Consider the following 19,743-nt stretch of genomic DNA (forward strand, 5'->3'; position numbering starts at 1 on the left):
ATATACCCTCCCCAACTACGAAAAGAATTAACAAGCTTCTCAAAGCTGTTACTACACTTTTACAAAGGGCCCCTTCATTAAACCTTTTTTAATGCTAAAAAGGCTTTTTTCACGTTACTCCTGGGTAAACTTCCATTGATAGTTTATAGTTTTCTGAAGGGGAAATCTCCGTAGAATTCAAGTGAACTGGCAAGAAATGATCACCGTACTCTTGACCACTGATCACGGAAAAGGTCCATTCCCAGATCACTTCCGGTAAAGTTATTCCTTTCATTAGCCGCAATGACGACATTTCCGGTAATTTGAACAGAAAACAAAATCGCAGAGCAGTCCGCCTGCTGGCTCATTTTCAAGATTCCCTTTACTTTGATGCCGTTCTATTGCTGTCAGAGCTTGCTGGTGGCGGCGGATCGGGAGGCCGAAGATATGAACTACTACAGAAATGCTAACAAAGATGTAGTCCCGAGAAACGGCTACAGACATCGTATAGTTAGCAAGGACATGGCCTTTTATTGCTTCGATATCTTAGAGAGCCATTTATATCGGCTTCAAGAGCCGCCTTGGCCAAATTTCCCCAATGAAGAATTGTAAGTATGAAGCGAATTTCTTCAGTTGCTTCGCCTGAAGGTAACGATAGCATTGCTTCGCTTTGCTGCCGTTAATTTGTGGTCCTTCGAGAGGCGATTTATAAGGAAAACACCCGTTTTCCTTCTCAGAGGTTTCTTGTTTCCTGACAACAAAAGATTGTAAAGCAACACCGTTTGCGGAACGAGAATGAGCTTGTTTTGGTGGTCAATTCTAACGTTCGCACTCCTAGGTTCGAATCCACGAAGCTATCTTACCATCTAGGCGAAATGAGATTGATTTATGGCCTTGAAAAGGTGGCAGTGTTTTGCATATATGTCTTACAGCGAAGCTTCATGTAAATTAGTCCACCAATTCTGGCATTGTTTTTGTTTGAGCTCCCATGATTATATCACGCTTTTGACATTTACCTGTAAAATTTTCCCAGGAATGGTCCTGCATTATATTGTACAAACTTCCCTCAGACCTTAATCTCATACGATCATTTCTGCTTTCAGCTCACTTGTCTCAAGAGGACCAAATCTTATTTGTCCGTTTAACTGCTTTCTACATGCATTTTTCTCATCAAGTTTCGTGTTAACAGCTTTAGTTTACTCAGGCTTGTTAAACTTAACTTAATTTTTTTCACCCCGGCATCTGAGTTCTCACCGTTTTTGTTCTATAGTAACACAAACCCCAGCGAAATTTTGTTGCCCAGAAAGATAGTTTTTGAAAAATCCAATTTTTTTTTTTACTGCTATGATAGCCCCTTTAAATGTATAGCTTCAGGCATAAAAAATGTCTTAGTCGTTTATTATACGGAGTACCTAAAGCAAATAACTATTAAAAAAAAAAAATCAATCTGTTTGCTATTTTGGGAAAGAAAAATGTAAATCCTGTGTACTGTTACCATGGCACTCCTTTTGAAAGACTTATTTTTTACGCATAATAATTTCTCTGAATATTTCTTTTTTGCCTTCAAATACACATATTAGAAAAAAATATTGATTTCTCTGTCCAAAATGGTACTACTATCAATAGTTTTGCATCATCCAGCAAACAGAGCAAGGAAACTGAACTATTTTTGCTTGAAACCCTTTTTCTGTTTTGTCAAACTTGGGGAAAATATTTTGCGTGATCAGCATGCCATTGTTTTCTTTGGCCTTTTCGTCATTGTGGTATTATTTTCAACCATCCTGTAATGTATAATTATGTTACATTGTATGTATTAACCCTATGTTTTGAAAACATCAACTTGATATTTCAGTCATTCTTTTCATCGAATGGCTGAAAATAATGCATCATATTCAAATTGTGAAGTTATTTTCTCAAAATCACCTTATTTCACCTCATTTAGCTACATGTTTGCCCACAACCAATAACAGTTTTTCTGGAATGAATATTCTTGTAAATAATTAGTTTCAAAGTCCAGAAATCTTTAAAATTAAAACATTCTCAGTGTCTAGACTTACATTCACATGTAAGGGATGGAATGGATTGTAAGCTTGCCTTTAGATGTAACGTACAGCTTCTTTTTTATCATCTTAACTTATGTACGTTACTGTACAAAAATGTTCTCATATATAATCTTTTTGTAAAAAAAAAAATACGTAAATAGACTTCTGGGTAGTATATTATGATAAAAGTATTTTATTAAGTTCCTGTGCTTGTTTTTAAGGTCTATTTTTTTTTTTTTAAATTAAAACTTAAAAAAAAAATCTCTCTTAAGAGATTGATAAAATTTCATTTTCAAGTAATTTTTCCTATCTGTAGCAAGAAGGATAAATTCTACTTGTATGAGTACACAGCTGTCAAAGAGTTACGTCTTTGTTAGTTTCAATTCAGTTAAAACACTCAATAATATTTTGACATGTGCATTTACAGCTGTTATAAATTGGCAAGACAAGCACATTCATGAGAACCAAGAAAAAATCTTTACACAAGCTTGTTTCCTCAAAGACAGAGAGCTCTGTGTTTTATATGTACATGTACATTTAATTATAATTCTGGTGGTCGAAATTCCAATTCAACTGTTTTACATTCAAAGATGCATTGTGAGTTTTGCTACAGTTAAAGGTTGGTTTGCAAATGGTTTTAATAGTAAAGAATAAAAACATATGGTCATAAGAAAAAAAAAAACATAACAATTAAAGCTACATGTAAAAGACACGTTCAATTTTAAAACTGAATATACATATACAGTAACATGTTATTTGCTGGCGGGAGATTGTATCAAAAAAGACTTTGCCCAAGGTCTTGAGTACAGCCTGAGGTTGGGACGTGTGAGGGTGGGACGCGTGGTTCAACTGTTTCAATAGTAATCCCTTCATTGTGCAGTGTTAACACCAACAAGGAGCTAGAACTCTTTTATTTGTGTCACATTAATGCTATTGAAAAAGTGCCCAGCAAGTTCTCTTTTTCTGTTTTCTGTTCTGTTTTTCAAATGGGAAAATAGTAATCATTGGCCAGTGTAAAAAATAATGTTATTTCTTTTATTACAGTCCGCTCTTTGTCACATGGAAAATTGGCCATGATCATCGACTACGAGGTTGTATAGGAACATTTACTGCTATGCGACTACATAAAGGTCTTAAAGAATATACTCTTTCCAGGTAAGAGCTACAGCAATGTCTTTTTCCCACAGGTAGCAGTGCTGTATGACAATATAATTCTATATACCGATTTAAAATATAGCCATACATTTAGTTCAAATGACATTTTTGTTGGCGGGGCTTATAATGCACATTAACTTTAAACGCTTATAAACCCCAACTGGCTAGAGGCAAGTCACCAGTTGGTCAAAATCCTTGTTCCCTCTCACCAGAATGCAGGGGAATGAATGAATGAATGAATGAATGACAACTTTATTTAAGTCTCAGTCTTACTAGCTGAGCACAAGTGCTCTACTAATTGGGGAGACTAAAATATAAAGTAAAATGTATTCACCTAAGATTTAGTAAAATTAAGAAAATATTAAAGTATTAAAATTGAATCAACAAAATAATAATTTGTTGATAAATACTATCATAATATTATCACCTAATAGTTATTTAACAACTAACTACATACAGTGCTGGAAATAAATTTTCCTCTTTAACAGGACATGTGTCCTTTCAAATCTTCATTTTGGTTGGACATCTTCTCAATTTGACCGGACATTAATTTGCATGATTGATTAGCATAATTAATTAGCATAAGAAAATTTATTAGCATACTGTAAAGATTTTCAATACAAATCATTCAAAACTGTATTTAAAATTTGATTTATTTATCACTTATGATGAACTAGATGACTTTATCTACTAGATGACTGTACCAATCTCTCCTGGTTATCTCCTGATTATATGTTCTTCAAGCAAACCTAGTTTTCTACACAGGAGCCCATCACTAGGAGTGTGCAACTTCCTCAATTATTCCTGTCCTGGTGTTTTCACAGACCGATCTATTTTTAGTTTGAATTTACTGCGAATTCAGCCCCCGCGGGAAGCTCAGTGACCAATCACAAGCACAGACTTTATAATTTCACCAGAAGATTAGGTTGCCATGTCCATCTGAGGCCTCCATTTTTCCCCTTACCGATGCACGCTCATATAGACTGGAACTGACCTTTTTCGAGGGAAAAGAAGCCTAAAAATAGACCAATCTGTAAAAATCCTGTGACATAGGCTTAGTATGGGAGTTGCAGGCTCCTAATGATGGGCTCCTGACCAAAGTTGACTCTAGGGTACATACATGAAGTGCTAACAGCATATTGCAATGCACGTAATGGATAATAGGGCGATTTCTGAAAAGTACTGTATTTGGTAAGTACAGGAAAGATGAACACTTCTGCTTTATGATATGGCAGAAGCCCATAATTAATGGGCTCCTGGATATGGCTCAAACTGTCAGTGCAGAGTCAAGGGCCCAAAATTTAAAATAATGCTTGAGTAGCAATTTGGCGAGTAAGTTATAAAAATCAAGTGGAATTTTATTCAGAAAAGAACTCAATACATTACATCTGTAAAGAAAAAATTTCTAAGACTTTTTTGGCCGCTAATTGTGTCTGCATTACAAAAGACACAATCAGTATGCATACATGACATGCTCAATACTCAAGGGTTTGCAATGTATTATAGGGCGATTTCAAACACGATCAGCCATTTGCAAGTTTTGCGATGTGAGGGAATCCTTTACAGCAAAGCAAAAAGATACATTGCTTTCTTTTATGTTGAATGATATAGAAGCAAAGATCTTTCACTATGTATATCTGGAAGGACGTAATGACTGAGAAAATAACCATTATTGTCAACGTAGAGAAACGTAGTCACCAATTATGGTAGCCTGTGAACACGGACATATTTTGGGTTGTCGACTAAACCAGAATTTTTGGTTGCCAAAGATGAAATTTTTGCCGCATTGGCGCCCGTACCGGTCGCAACTTCAAGCCTTTTTAACAATTTATATAACCAAATTTTATGGATGGACAATAGGTGTTGGTGAAATGTTCAGACATCATGTCCGATCAAAATGTGAAATTGGCCGGACATATTCAAAATTTGGTCGGACAATGTCCGATGACCGACTGTTATTTCCAGCCCTGACATAGATGAACAGCAAGAACAACGCATACATGTACATCCGTCGTCCAGCAGAGAGCTAACGTCAAACTTTGACAACACTGCAGATGCCTACATATGTGTACAGATTTGTATTCAATTCAACCACTGTGCAGAAGGCATGGTGGCTTAATAGTTAGTTTACTGGACTCCAGATTAAGCAGTCTGGGTTCAAGCACCAGCTGGGGTCATTGTGTTTTGTTTTGGCAAGAGCTATTGCTCTTTTTGTGGATTTGTTTTCTCATGTGTATAAATCTACCTGTGATACCAATTTAATCATGAATGAAAGAGGGGGAGAAGGGACTAGTTAGCATCCCATGATTATCAAGGAGTTGAAATACTCCTAGTTGCTTCAAGCTACAGAAACCAGAGATACATGTAAGTGCTGGACCTGATGGGCCACTAGGCTGGAACACAGACTACACCCTAACTCGACTTCTGTAGGACATTGTGATGCAATCTGGCTCTGACATCTGTCTGATGTTTCGGCAGAACATAATAGGAAGTCCAAATTAAATTTGTGCAAGACTCATGTGTAATAATGCTGCATCTTTTTCAGTGCCCTTAGAGATAGCCGATTTTCTCCTGTAACAAAAGAGGAACTAGCTCTCCTTTACTGCTCTGTGTCAGTTCTGACCAACTTTGAGGAAAATGTCAATTGCTTAGACTGGGAAGTAAGTAGTATAACATGTACATCAATGGACTCCAACCCTTGAGGATTATGAGACATACATGTATTTTTTAGGGAACACTTTCAAGTTTGACTGAACAGAGGTTCTCTTTATATGAGGAGTGTCCAGCATGTACACCTCTCGGTTTTTAGATATACATGTACAGATTATCTAAAAATGGCTTTGCAGGCCTGAAAAGTTTGCGGGCTTCCTAGAAACAGACCCCTGGCTGTATAATTTGATTTTTGTTGTCATTGTATTTTGGGTCAATTTTTAAAGATAAGTGGACAACACTACGTACCAGTTCCACCAAAGAACTCGAGATACTTCAGGATGTTGACCAGCAAGCAAGCACAAAGATTCAAAATTCCTTTTAATTAGTGTACATACCAAAATTGAAATACTCCCTGTCAGTAGTGTCCCAGGCTAAATTTCAGGACCATTATTTGTGAGTTGATACATCACTTATAAGGAAAGTTTGTACGGGTAGTATGATCAATCACAAATGATGGACTATCCATGCTATATAATTATGAACTAACTGACAGTTTGCATTTTTTTTTCCCTCCAGATTGGCGTTCATGGTATAAGGATAGAATTTTATAATGACAAAGGCCATAAACGAACCGCCACTTACCTTCCAGAAGTTGCCAAAGAACAAGGTACATGTTATACATTTACCCTATTTCAATGTTAACATTCAATGTCTGTCTGTCGGTCAGTTAGTCAGCTGGCCATTCAATCATTCAGTCAGTCCTTTATTCAGTCAGTCAGTCAGTCAGTTAGTCAGTCAGTCAGTCAGTTAGTCAGTCATTCAGTCAGTCAACCATTCAGTCAGTCAGTTAGTCAGTCAGTCAGTTAGTCAGTCAGTTAGTCAGTCAGCCATTCAGTCGGTCAGTCAGTCAGTCAGTCAGTCAGTCTGTCATTCATTCATTCAGTCAGTCAATTATTCAGTCATTCATATTGTTCAGTTGATTCATCAGTGGTTGACCAAACATCACAATTTTGATTAGTTTTTGGGCTCTTGTATAATCACAAACAGGTACATTATTTTATAAATTCACTAGGACATTGAAGAGTTTCAAAATAACTAATAATAAATTACTGAGTTATAAAATTGCTAACTGTAACATAACTTTCTTTTTTTTCCAGGTTGGAATCAAATTCAGACTATTGATTCCCTCTTAAGGAAAGGTGGCTTCAAAGGGACTATAACTGCCGAGGTTCGCAACTCCATTAAAGTGACCCGATACCAGAGTGAAAAGGTCACCGTAGCCTACAATGAATACCTTGCCTCCAAGCAGTGTACATGACAAACGTGGAGTCTAGGGTTATTAACAATTTAGCCTACTAGCTGTGAATACCATTTTCAAAGATGTTTAATATTTCATTGTAAGTTTTTATATTATATAATGTATATTTATTGACACAGTTGAGTGTCATTGGTGGCAGAAAAGCTTTCTTTTTCCTTTTTTCATCCAAGACTGAAAAAAAAATGAAAAAGAAAATGGCACTTGCTGTGTTTGGGTTTGCACAATGGACTGCTTTATTACTTTAACAAATATATTTTTACCTGTACTCATAATTAGAACAAAAGAAACCCTCCTAGTGTAATAAGGATCTATTCATAAGACAAACTTTTCTTAAGAATTTAATTAAGTTACTTACACTAAGTTACAGTTGTTTTAAATCAATTAAAAAATTACAGTCAAACCTCCACTGATGGCCACCTCTCTGCAATGGCCACTGTTTTTTCCTGGAAGACATTCCATACATTCACTTTCATTTTAGTCTCTCCAAAACAGCTACTACGTAATTAAAAGCATCTCGCAACTGCCAAAATAGCCTAGAGCTTGATAATGTTAATCAAAGACTGGTGAACAGTGTATACAAAACCCCATTTTTCACGAAACTTGATCTGTACCGCACATCATTGGTCTCATCTCATCTCTATTTTGATTGTGTCATGCATTGATAGCAGAGCTCCAGCGGCCCAAAGGGCCGCCAAGCGGAGCCCCATACTCATATAGGAAAGAAAAAGAAACCCATGAGTTGATTTTCTCATGGTTATCATGGCTAGCGGTATTGCTCGTGGGTGTGTACGCACGACGGCGACGATGGCGATGGAGATGCCCAAAATGGCGGCCATACTCCAAATAGTCCAAATGAACAACCCGGCCCAGGAGCTTCACTTTTAGGCTGGCCTAAATCTATATATTATGCTACTGACAAGCATTTTTTTTTTTTTTTTTTTGAAAAAAAAGAAATGTTGCACCCCTCCTCCAAAATGAAATCAGTTGTCATACACGTATTACACCTCTACTTCCCCATAATGACCAGGTACCTCTCTACAATGATTACTCTCTCTCTCCATGGTCACCATTGTGGGGTTTGACTGTAGTCTGCAGGCCTCAGTTTGTTTGTACATGTAGAGTATGACATATTCTGTAAGGTAGACACTACACACTCAATACCACAAAATTTGCTAAGGCATACGTTCCATCACACACAAATGCAGGACTCTTAACAATACTCATATACATGTACAAGCAGACTCTTATTCTAGTCACAAGTTCTATCAGAATCTGTTTAATAAATACAGTAGTAAGAATATCAGTTGAAGGGGTGACTGAAAAAAAGCTCAAAGTGACGTTTGATAAAATACTAGATTCTCCTTCCAAATTGCCTTCTATTTCCTTTTGAAACACAAGGACAGTTTCACATTACATCAACAGTCACTTAAGGCGGCCTTACCCCTTTAATAACACTTCTGTCAGTAAACCATTCTCCAAAAAGTTGTTTGTATTTTAAACTTTTGCAGTTTTCTGTTTGCCTTTTTATCTGCCTGTATTTTCAGGTTTATGCTTCTTTTCGTCCTGTTTTCTTTTGACATTTTTGTACAAATTATCGTTCATTATGCATTTGTTTCTTTTCAAGCTATTCCCTTGCCAACATTACACTTACAGCATTTTATTTCCAAGTGCAAAACCTTTTAATCTGAGCTGTATTTTTTTGAAGCTCATGTACCAGCTATGTTAAATTATCATCTTCTTAGCATGTTTAAATTATCTTTAATAAAACTAGCTAGGATTAATGAGTATTTCATATAGTTAGTGTTACACAAATTGGAAATTAAGTAAATTTGGGGCTTTGATTTTTGTCACATGTGGCATCAGAATTTAGTTTTGTATATTTTTATGTTTTGCTTTGGAGGTAAATTGTAATTTTAGTTCATTGTTTTATAATGGGTTTTCAAATTGAACATTGCTCGTTCTAACATTTAATTTTATTCTAATTGCACTTGCCTATGGGTGTATATATATCGCATGTTTTAATTTGCATAATCTAAATCTTGAAAAGTTCTACTACACACTGTTATTAGAAAGCAATGAGTCAGACATGATTTTTGTATTGTAGTTGAGTACAAGTACAGTTTTAAAAAACTGTGAACTTGACTTCTGCATACATTTTTTTCTGTAAAAGTTTTACTTATGGTCAAAGTGCCTCTTTACAATAATCATGACATACACCTTATTCCAAAATGGCAGCCAGTTTATTATTCTTTTGTTTACATGGTAATCAGCCCTCTTTACCTCGTCAACATGTAGAATATACAAAAGAATGTTGAAGTGAAAATGAGGCAAAGAGGGCTAATTAACATGCAGACAAAAGAATAATAAATAAGCCGCCATTTTGGAATAAGGTGTATTAAATTCGTCGTTTTCTTTAAAGATCTATTCTAGATAACTCTTGGATTTTATCATCTTTTTCATAGCTTATATGCTTTGCTAATTAGTAATCTCTTGCCTTTTGCCAGCAACGTGTGTTGAACTTATAACATTTTTGACTTTGTTATTCTTTATTGTAGAATTTCTCTTCTATTCTTGCTGTTACCAATAATAAAGTTTGAAATTCTGAGAGAACTTTCAGTGTGTCTTGTTTAGTCATAATTATCTTTTGGTCATGGCAAACTCATTGAGCAACGGGCTCAAAGCCCCATTCAGTAACAAAATGATGACAATTTTCACGCGTGAATCTGTGCGGTCGGGAATCCTTATGCAATAAAAGGCCAGGTTGCTGTCATCATTTTGTCAGTGAATGGGACTTTGAGCAGGATGCTCAACTAGTTTACCAAGCTGAAAGGTCTCTGAAGAGTCCTTTGGCTGGGTCAAAACGAAAGTGCTGTCAGACTAGCCACAAACAATGCAGCTTAACGCAAGACTCTTTGTTGGGCTGTTTTTCTTCCTTAAAATCAGGATAACTTGACCTTAAATCCTGAATAAAACTTTTATCTAAATTGTTTGAAAGTTTCATAGTTCAGTTGAATGAATAGTAGTTTAGGGTTAAGTTGCATATCTTTGACGCACCATCATTAAGGCTCATCAAAATACATTGACTTAAACAAAGGAAATCATGACAGTGACGGTATTTGGACATCTGATCTTAATAAGCATTACATGTACATATTATAGTTTTTTCCCGCTGTTTTCTCCTTAGTTTTGGTTTTGAATGAGAAGATCAAACACAGAAGACCGTGCTTGCAGACACTTTCCAAGCACTGTAAGTATTAGTTTGTCAAAAATACCCTTGTAGACATATTTTCAATGCTCCTATTGTTTGGAAATGTGGTGAAAAACAGTCTTTGGTGTTTGATATAATTTATTACTTAAATACTACTTGGTTTCTCTCCAGCAAAACAAAACCCAGTGCATACTTGTGAGTTTAGAACCTTCAATTTTTATTGCACAATGTCTACAGCCATTTTTACAGTAAATTTTTACATTAGAGTACTTGAAACAATTTACGAGTACAATGTTTTTGAGGTTATGCATAAAAACAATTAAATTAATCTATAGTAAGCAGGATTATTTCATAATCGTTGTCAAAATTGTGAAATGAAACACCAATGACTAACAATGCTGCACAACGAGGGTGAATAAATTATTGAATATAAATATGAGAACCAAAACGTTGAGCATAGAAAATAACTTTACCAAGAAGTTTCTTATTGACAGGGACTTAATTCAGATGTAAAAAACATGTTTATTTAAAAACAGGTTGATCGAAAAAATGCTCTGCACATCATGCTTTCTCAGCCAGAAACCAGAATTCCATTTTAAGAATTAAGAATTGGTAAGAATTATTTTGGGTGAAGGTCTGTTTTACCTCGTTACTTCACCAAATTGAAAAAAATACTGGCAAGAAATATTATTACTTAATAAGCATTCCAAACTACAAAAAGAACACAAACAACACTACTTCAACTACAAACTAACTTGATTATTTCACTAGTGGTAGTGGCATTATTTTGTACTGACAAGGATAAGACAAAAACGATAATTATTATGTCCACTGCAAAGGGCTACAATATACCATAACACTGCTCATTTTGTGTTTCACAAGCTGGAGCAGAAAAAAAAAATAGAGAGAAAGCAGAAAGTGAAATGTAGTTTTAGTAGAATTACATTGCACCTGCCTGTATCAACTTCAAGAAACAATTCAATGAGATGTTTAATTAAAAAAGGCACAAACTTTTCTTAATTAATTTTACAGTTCAGTGAAATGTAACCAAGCCTCTGCATGAATGCGAGGTTTAGGTTGAGCTATGACCACAGGATCTTTTATGCTTACAGTCAGGACGTAGCAAGTCAACTCCAGGCCCACTTGTGCTCAAAGCCCTGATCACCAAGCACAGAACTGTAAATGGGTTAATTCCACCTGCTGCACACATATCTCATACTAATAATAATAATTGAAGGCTTTCATACAAAAAGGGCGTATTATAGCATTTTGAGCCGATTTTTGTTTTTTGCAGGATTGAGCTAATTTTTGGCAGACTGACTTGTTTTGACATGAAAAGCATCGTTGCATAATTGTTTTTGTTGATTTGCGCTTCGTTTTTGAGAAATAATGTATGCAAAAAACTCAGTTTTCCAAGGGTATCTTTTGGAGATCTTTTGTTTTGCTACACGATGAAGTCACTCAAACGTGGTATTTGCCGCTAGTTTTATTATTCATATAAAAACGCAATTCTCTTACTGTTGCTTCCATAGCACAAGCAAATAAGGCACTGAATGGGCCAGACCCGAGTTTGTTTTGTCGTGACACCAGTTCGATACAAGGTCGGTCAAATTTTTTTCCTGGTCTATTTCTCTACCTCTTTCAAAAATGAAAACATCTATTAAAAAAAAATCGTGCTGTCAAAGCTGCTAAACGTAACCGTTTAAGTTTGCACTGCGTCAAAATCCACCTTTGAAGGATTCGTTCCAAAAGATACCACTCGGAAAACTGAGTTTTTTTGCATATGTTATTTCTTGAAAACGAAGCGCACATCAACAAAAACAATTACGCAACAACGCTTTTCATGTCAAAACAAGTCAGTCTGCCAAAAATTAGCTCGATCCTGCAAAAAAATAAAAATCAGCCCAAAATGCTATATATGCCCTTTTTCCACGAAAGCCTTCAATTATGTACTGATTTACAAATGAACCAGCCAATTCCAATCCCCATTAAGTCACACACTTGACTAAGATAAAACCATCAACTAGCTAGGGGTAAATATGAAAGGAATGCTGTGTTTATTATATATACATCTATCAAAAGAAAGTTTACTTATAAACAGAACTTTAGGTAAATGTTTGAATTACATGACATTTGTACATGAACCAAGTGACATGTAGGTCTGGATTGAAGATACATCTTACAGGGCTTAAAAAAGTGCCATTTAGTCATCCAGGACAGGTAGATTTTCCTGCTGAGCAAGTCACTTTTCATTGTCACTTGCCTAATGGAAAAGGGCAAGTCATCTGCCCCCAAAATTAAAACAAGGTATACTAAGACTTGCCCAGGGCAAACAGAATTTGAGAGATGCTTGTCCAAAGTGAAAGCTAGAATTCAAGTTTTTTTCAAGCCCTGTCATCTTGCCAAGTGCTTGGATTGAAAACTTACTTTATTCCATCAAGAAATTGGCAAAGGAAGCCTTTGCTTTACAATTGGTACTGCTGGAAATTTTAAATTAGAGTCATCATGCTGCTTTTTAATCATTATAAGCCAAAACAAATGATGGAAACTGTCAGAAAAGAGGCTATTTGAAGCAATCTTTGCCTTTTACTCAGGTATAGAAGAATTCTTTTTAAGCCTTATTAATTTAATTACAAAATGGGATCACAGTGTATGTTAAGTGCTCTCTTAAAATCTCCAAATTGTAGCAAGAGAGTACTGCCCCCACCCCTTTGGCCTTGCTCTAGATGTGATTTTATAGAGGTGAAACCAATATGCGTGAAGATCAATTCATCTCAAATTTGAACAGCTCATAACCTATAGTCATCTTGAGCATCAATGTCATCCATTAGCGTGGGTCTGTGACCTGAGTACTCCTTTCGCCTGCAGTAAAGTATCCCCATGGTTACACCCACAAGTGCTACTACCATTGAAATAACTGACGCTCCAATGGCAATCTTGGTGCCCTTACTTAGTCGCTCTGTAATAGAGAGACCACACAAAAATGTAAATTTTTTTTTAAGATTAAAATAATGATTTTTTTGCCTGTTTCTTTGACAGGCATTGACCTTGTTGACAAAAATACTCCGCTCCAAGACAGGACATAATGCAAAAAGCCGATACAGCCAGTAACATCCTGGTCTTTCATGCAACAGTTTGTACATAAATTGTATAAAGAAAAGAAAACTTACTTGCAGTTGGCTGGGGTTTAACGCAATCCAGTGTATATTCATCTTTGATTACTTTGTAATAAAGCCCATTTGCTGGAACCATGTAAAGCTGGAAGATAATATTGATCAGCGTATCAGCAGCAGCCATCAAATACTTTCAAGTGGAACAGGGGGGTAAGCCTTGGAACCTGACCAGGCACCACTTGGCAAATGAACCTTTTTATCCATGTCACGCAATATCTATTCAACAATTTTTCGTACAATTTTTGAATACACAAAAAATCACCTTCAAAGTTCAATTTATCATCATGATGATGCTGAATTTAGTAAATCTATGAAGAGTTACAAAAATCCATTGCAAACTCATAAATATATGGGACACAAAAACTTACAAACTTACATAGCTCCCTAGCACACATTTCTTTGAAAAAATTGACGGTTCGAGGTCCCATATGTTTACGAGTTTGCAATGGATTCTAATGCAACTTCACATATTTAATAAATTTGGCATGATAAATTGAGTAGTGCAGTTTATTTTTTGTCTGAATGAGAACATTGAAAAACGATGACATCAGTAAAAAAAGTCCATTGCTTTACCACCACCTCCACTAAGTACTTTGTCACTCTACATTAAAACAGTCGTACATGCTTGAATGACTACTTATCAAAGTTTTGACTTTGCAAACTTTTCTTGAGCAGGGATCAATATTGGTTTTTTTCTCCAAGTCGTCAACTGGGCAAGTATGCCAGATGACATACTTACCCTGGCAAAAGTTTACTCGACCATTCAATATGGAAGAATGGCAGCAGAACATCATGGAAATGGCAAAGTTACATGTACTCTTATATTATTTTCATGCAACCAGTCTCCCAGTACATCATGTCCATAGTGGTGGCTGTCAGCGGACACAAAATTAAATCCAGGTGCAAATGAAAACCAATTGAAAGCCTCTTTGACTGCCATGAAGGCTGAAAGGGACGCTTTTGCTCTTCTTGCTCGTATTTGGCTTGTTGCTCCAAAGTGTTAACATTACTAAACAACATATCCTGATCAAAACAGCTGATGCATTCACACCATGTGTTTTTACAGATGCAGATGATTGTAGTACAGAGCATCAGCAGTTGACAAAATGAGCCTGCCATGATCATGGCTCAGAATACCATATCATCCCAGATGGCTGACCAAAAGGGTGATTTTAAATTGCAAAAGAAAGCTGCAAGTCTTTCTCTGTTTTCTAAAAGTTGCAAATGGCTGACAACTGGTCAGAGTGCAGGGAACTCATAAGAAAATTTAAGAAATGTTTTATATCCTGGTAGAGTCAAACTAAACTCGTCCAGCAAAAGGGTTTTTGTATTGATTTGGTCACCCCTATGATTTTTCAGTCGTCATGGACAACCGGACGACTGCGAATATGGATCCCTAATGAGGATGGTAGGACAAATGGAAAGAATAAAGTTCAAGGACACTCAATTCCATTAGGACCTAGCCTGAAAGTTTCAAAATCAAACATAAGAACTCTCCAGAAGCCAGATTTATCCTTCAAGGCAAACTAGAACCACAAATAATTACCTGGTAAGATACTTTATCCGATGTTCTGCTTATCTTGGCTTTAAAAGTTACATTCTCCCACTGTGAAGACTCCACAGCCATTCTTCGATGTCTTGCTGATGGCTTGCTACCAACAAGCATTCCCGTAAGATGCACAAGTTTTTCTTCATTGTTAGCAAACGTTTCTGTTGCCGTTCGATGCCAAGTGCCTGACTGGTTGCGATAGAAGTTAACATCAACAGAAGGGCTTGCTGCTGTTAGATCTCGGAAGGTGGAAGAAAACCCAACGTAAATAGTATCATCATAATAGCCAATAGCAGTGCCATCACACCAGTGCCTATTGCATGACCGTGTAATACATTTGCCTGTTTGAAATTAAAAAAAAAGTATTTAAATGAGAAATCAGATATTGAGGAAATGTTACCAGTATTATAAACAATCATTCAGTATGTACATGTGAAATAAAGTTAAAGGACTGGTAGACTTTGCAGGACAAACTATGCAAATGTGTTGGTAGAAGACAACAATTGCTCAAATCGCATTTTTTGTAACTCTTAACAGAATGAATTTTCCTTTCCTATTATTTGGCTTTTTTTTCTTCTAATAATTTATCTCATTAGTTAATGGTTGGTAGGTTTTTTAATAAGTATTATTAGATTATAGTAATGAAAAGTAAGCTTCTAATAATCATTATATAATCTTAATGTCCCCATTTATTTTTAGATGGGTGTTTTCTCACCGCTAGCTAAATTTTGACTCGTTAATAGAGTTTTTGCATTGAATTGTATTGCTGTAAGTAAACTGTACAAAAAAAAATTGTGTTTTCAGTTATTCAAACTCGTCACGTGAAAAAGTTGTACAGTACCATCTAATTAAGTGTCATTTACACTACGAAGAAAATATTTATGTTATTCAATCTTATACTTAAGAGCACTTAGCTCAAGTTCATTTTAAAAATTGACATTTTATAAGAAAAAAAAGGTTTAACTGGGAAAATTAATAAAAATGATTTACCAAGTTGGCAAGTGTCTTCAAGGAAATCTTCTGAAACCAGCTCTTTTCTTTGTTTTGACGACAATGGATGAACTTGACTAATCTACATTGTACATTAGTATTAAAATACATTTTATCAGAGAAATATAATAAATAATGTATCTTACTAACCTCGTTTTCTCAGTCAGTACTATAAGTTACAGATCCTTGTTTTTTCCCACTTCAATTTATAGCCAACACACTTCACATTTGGGCCATAAATCTAAGGGGGTAATGCAGTCTGTAACTTGCAGTATGGACTGTCAACTTGATTATTATGAGGTATAATCTAGTGGATAAGTATCAACTGAAAGTAACAAACTATGCTATCTACTGGATAGTGAATTATGACACCTGAACATTGTAGAGTGGTTTTTCATTCTTACTGCAAATCCTTCAATACATTATCTACCCCTAAGATGGAACTCATAAAGAATTCATTAAATCAAGAATCAATCCTTACTGAGACATGCAAACTTCCTTGATCCATCACACTTTTATGAGAATGCATTTCCAAGTTAAATCCATAATCAAGATTTCCTGAAAGGAGCAACAACAATAATTTAGGAAACTGAGATGGTCATATCATTCTATAACTGCAACAAATTGAATAATATTTGAATATCTGAGATGAAATGGTTACCTATTTTTTGGGGAGGATTTATATCAGCGTAGTAGGTTCCAGCAAATAGAAAATCAGTGTCAGGCTGAGAGACTTGTAATGTTACTATCGCTGGTAATGTACACATGTCAACCGTCGCTTCATAGAAAACTGCTTTGTCATCGGCAAAACCTAAACAGTCCATTGTTGTGTTTGAAGTCTTACCACAGGGAAATGGTGGACGCTCTGCAAATTAAAATTAAAAAAAAAAAGAAATTAATTATTTGTTGAAACATTGTAACCTACACTTGAGGCAAATGACTATGAATTCAAAAAATATTGCAGTGTTTTGAAAAAATATTATAATTCCTGACTAAGGAAATGTACTTATTTATTTTTTGTGTTTTCTAAATAAACTGGACTCATTAGACAAACAATGTGATGAGATAATATTCTTATCTTGACTCAAAATAGGTTTTTAATCACCAGAGATTTTAGATATCTATGAAGATTCAAAAACTATATGCACTCAGAAAATTTGCATATTTTTTTGAATGACTTTCTTCACGTATCAAACAAAATTAGAACAAAAGGTTCGGATATTGTTACATTTGTGATATGATTTGTTTGACACGACTGTCGGATATCACACTTGTTTACATTTTCAATCCATGAATGAAATATCAAAACAAGTCCAATTAATCATACTTACTAAAGCTTCGAGTGACTGTCCTTCCATTTAAAGGCTGAACTGGTCTAAAATTGTCACTCAAATGCGATTTTTTCGTGTCTTGGCGTTTTCCATCGAAAGTACTTGATCTGAATTTCTCGAGCTGCGCCTCGGAGATGCCAAACGTATGATTGAAAACAAACCACTGTACGCTCTCAAAACAACCAGGGGTCGTCAGCGAACCTTTATACGTGTAAAACTGGGCGATGTCGTGTGGTAAAAACAAAAAAGGTTGTAGAGAATCTATAGTAACGTTATCGCTTTTATAACGAATCTTCTCTAGCCTGTCCACTATCACATTAAACACTGGGTTGTCGCTAGCCTGCACTTCCACCAGTACACCTAACACGGCCAAACCATCCGCTTTCTTCATAGCCGTCGAGGCGTTCGGATATTTCTCTGCGTTGTAGTGCACAATGTGTATTTCCATGGGGTATTTTCGTCCACCTACTTGGTGTTCTGAACCACGTGAATTCTCGCTTCCCCAGTGAAAGTGCAACTGGGCTGCTTGAAAACGCGACGGCAAACCACCACCAGAAATATTGGACTTGCCGGTTAAAAACGAAGCTTGAACGCTATGCCCGTTATTTTGCAGGAAGGCAGAGACGTTAGGTTCGTAGTTGATAGTCAAGTCGGCCAGTCCTGCGTCGAAAATCGTGTTTTTGGGCACAATGTTTACTGGAGACTGATTGCGTCCTCCGCAATCGCTGTAATGGTCTTTCCACGTGCCAGGGTTTTCTTGACCGTGATAAGACCAAGTTCCTAAACTTTCGGCGCATTTTGGAAAGACTACGCTCAAAACGAACAACCAAGAGGTCACATAAACAAGTTCCATCTCCGTTCTGACGTACAAAATTCTGTTCAAACAACAAAGTTTATTTCCCCGCGAAATGTCCGCTCCGATCTCGACGGCTTCTAACCGCGAAAATGTTTACGTGAGCAGGTGAAGTGGCGCCCAGTCTCTTAGCTGCCAAAATGAAGTCCAAGGTTCGTGAGCAAGGAACTAATATTTGAGTTTTCCTATAAATGACGTTAGTTTCATGTGCTCTACCCGTGAATTCGCTATACTGTACGTCAACTCTGCACATGTGAATATCTCCTGAAAATATTGAATCAACTGAATTCGTCTTGCCAAAATTAGAAAGGAAAACAAGAAAAATAAACTCATCTTGATACAGGAAAGACGGAATTATGATGTAACTGGTTAATTAGCCGTAATCATTTTAATTATCCATTTATGTATTTAAAAAGTCGGTAGTAAGCTCGGTGGAAACTATTCTATAAGGCAAAAATAAGATTGGTCACTATCAAATATCGTTTAAAAATGGGAGGTGGAAATTATAGATGTTGCTCCTTGCTGTAAGGAGTGTCGTTCATATGCTAGTACTGGTCACAAATTTGCTATATAAGACTGACTACTGAAACGATTAAAAATAGTGGGTAATAAATATTGCTTCTTAGCCTTTCAAAAAACTTGTCGCGATAGGCCAATAAAACGTAAGGTTCAGCCACTTTTATTGCATAAATGTATTGCAACACATATATGCTCACTGGTAAAATTTTGCTGTGCAGTCTAACACTACGTCCACACTACGCCAGAGAAATTTGAAAACGGAGTTTTCACTCCGAAAACGCATCAAATGTTCAGTTTCCGTCCACATGCACTACGCCGGAGAAATTTAAAAACGTAACAATCACTGACGGTAGGAAAACTTAAGTGCACCCTCGGGGTTAGGGTTAATCACGTGATTATCAAGACGTCATCGTTTTCCGACCTCCGGTTTGAAGAGCGTTTCCGGAAAGCTCGGTTTTACAGATAAGTGTGGACGGTAGGTCTAACCGTAGAAATAAAGCTGCGTTTTCAAATTTCTCAGGCGTAGTGCAACCGATTACGCTCGGCTGTGAGACGACGAGCCCTTTCCAGTCCATAGGCTAAGGCGGGAGGTGCACTTAAAGAATTCGACGAGAGTGTTGCGTGATTCAAAAACCTAAACTCAGAAGGCATGATGAATGGAGAGGTAAAAGTTATTAAAAATTTAGGTCATTTGTCTCCTGCTTCGATAGTGCAAGAATGATTCAAATATTGGTGGTTTGAACTTGAACTATATTTTCCGCTTTTGCAACTTGAATGGCAAATACTTGTGCATGCAATAGGAATCAACCTTTGTTCATGAAAGCATCGTAGATTGTGTATCTGTAATACTGGCAGAACGTTGTGGTAAAAAGATTTGAAAATCGAAGAATAGAACAATGTGGGTTTTAAATAAGTAGACCAAAAATTAAGCGAACCTCAACCCAGGCGCAAACAAAACCGACGTCCTTTATAAG

At 36.2% G+C, this 19,743-nt stretch overlaps 2 protein-coding genes across 2 annotated transcripts; one reads left to right on the forward strand and one right to left on the reverse strand.

Moving 5' to 3' along the window:
* The first annotated feature begins 356 nt into the window (after positions 1–356).
* LOC145491689 (AMMECR1-like protein) lies at positions 357–9,756 on the forward strand. Its single transcript, XM_081470928.1, has 5 exons — positions 357–587; positions 3,066–3,176; positions 5,722–5,836; positions 6,405–6,495; positions 6,986–9,756. Exons 1-5 carry the CDS (start codon positions 370–372, stop codon positions 7,144–7,146), a joined length of 696 nt encoding a protein of 231 aa, XP_081327054.1. The 5' UTR covers positions 357–369; the 3' UTR covers positions 7,147–9,756.
* Positions 9,757–10,547: 791 nt separating this feature from the next.
* Positions 10,548–18,608, reverse strand: LOC145491688 (uncharacterized). Its single transcript, XM_081470927.1, has 7 exons — positions 17,398–18,608; positions 16,728–16,931; positions 16,548–16,624; positions 16,067–16,148; positions 15,074–15,417; positions 13,525–13,612; positions 10,548–13,313 (listed from the first exon to the last, which is right to left on the reverse strand). The coding sequence occupies exons 1-7, from the start codon at positions 18,248–18,250 to the stop codon at positions 13,144–13,146; spliced, it is 1,818 nt and encodes a 605-aa protein (XP_081327053.1). The 5' UTR covers positions 18,251–18,608; the 3' UTR covers positions 10,548–13,143.
* Between the last annotated feature and the right edge of the window lie 1,135 nt (positions 18,609–19,743).

The sequence above is a fragment of the Orbicella franksi genome, chromosome 7 (genome assembly GCF_964199315.1).
Source record: "Orbicella franksi chromosome 7, jaOrbFran1.1, whole genome shotgun sequence".
NCBI lineage: Eukaryota > Metazoa > Cnidaria > Anthozoa > Scleractinia > Merulinidae > Orbicella > Orbicella franksi.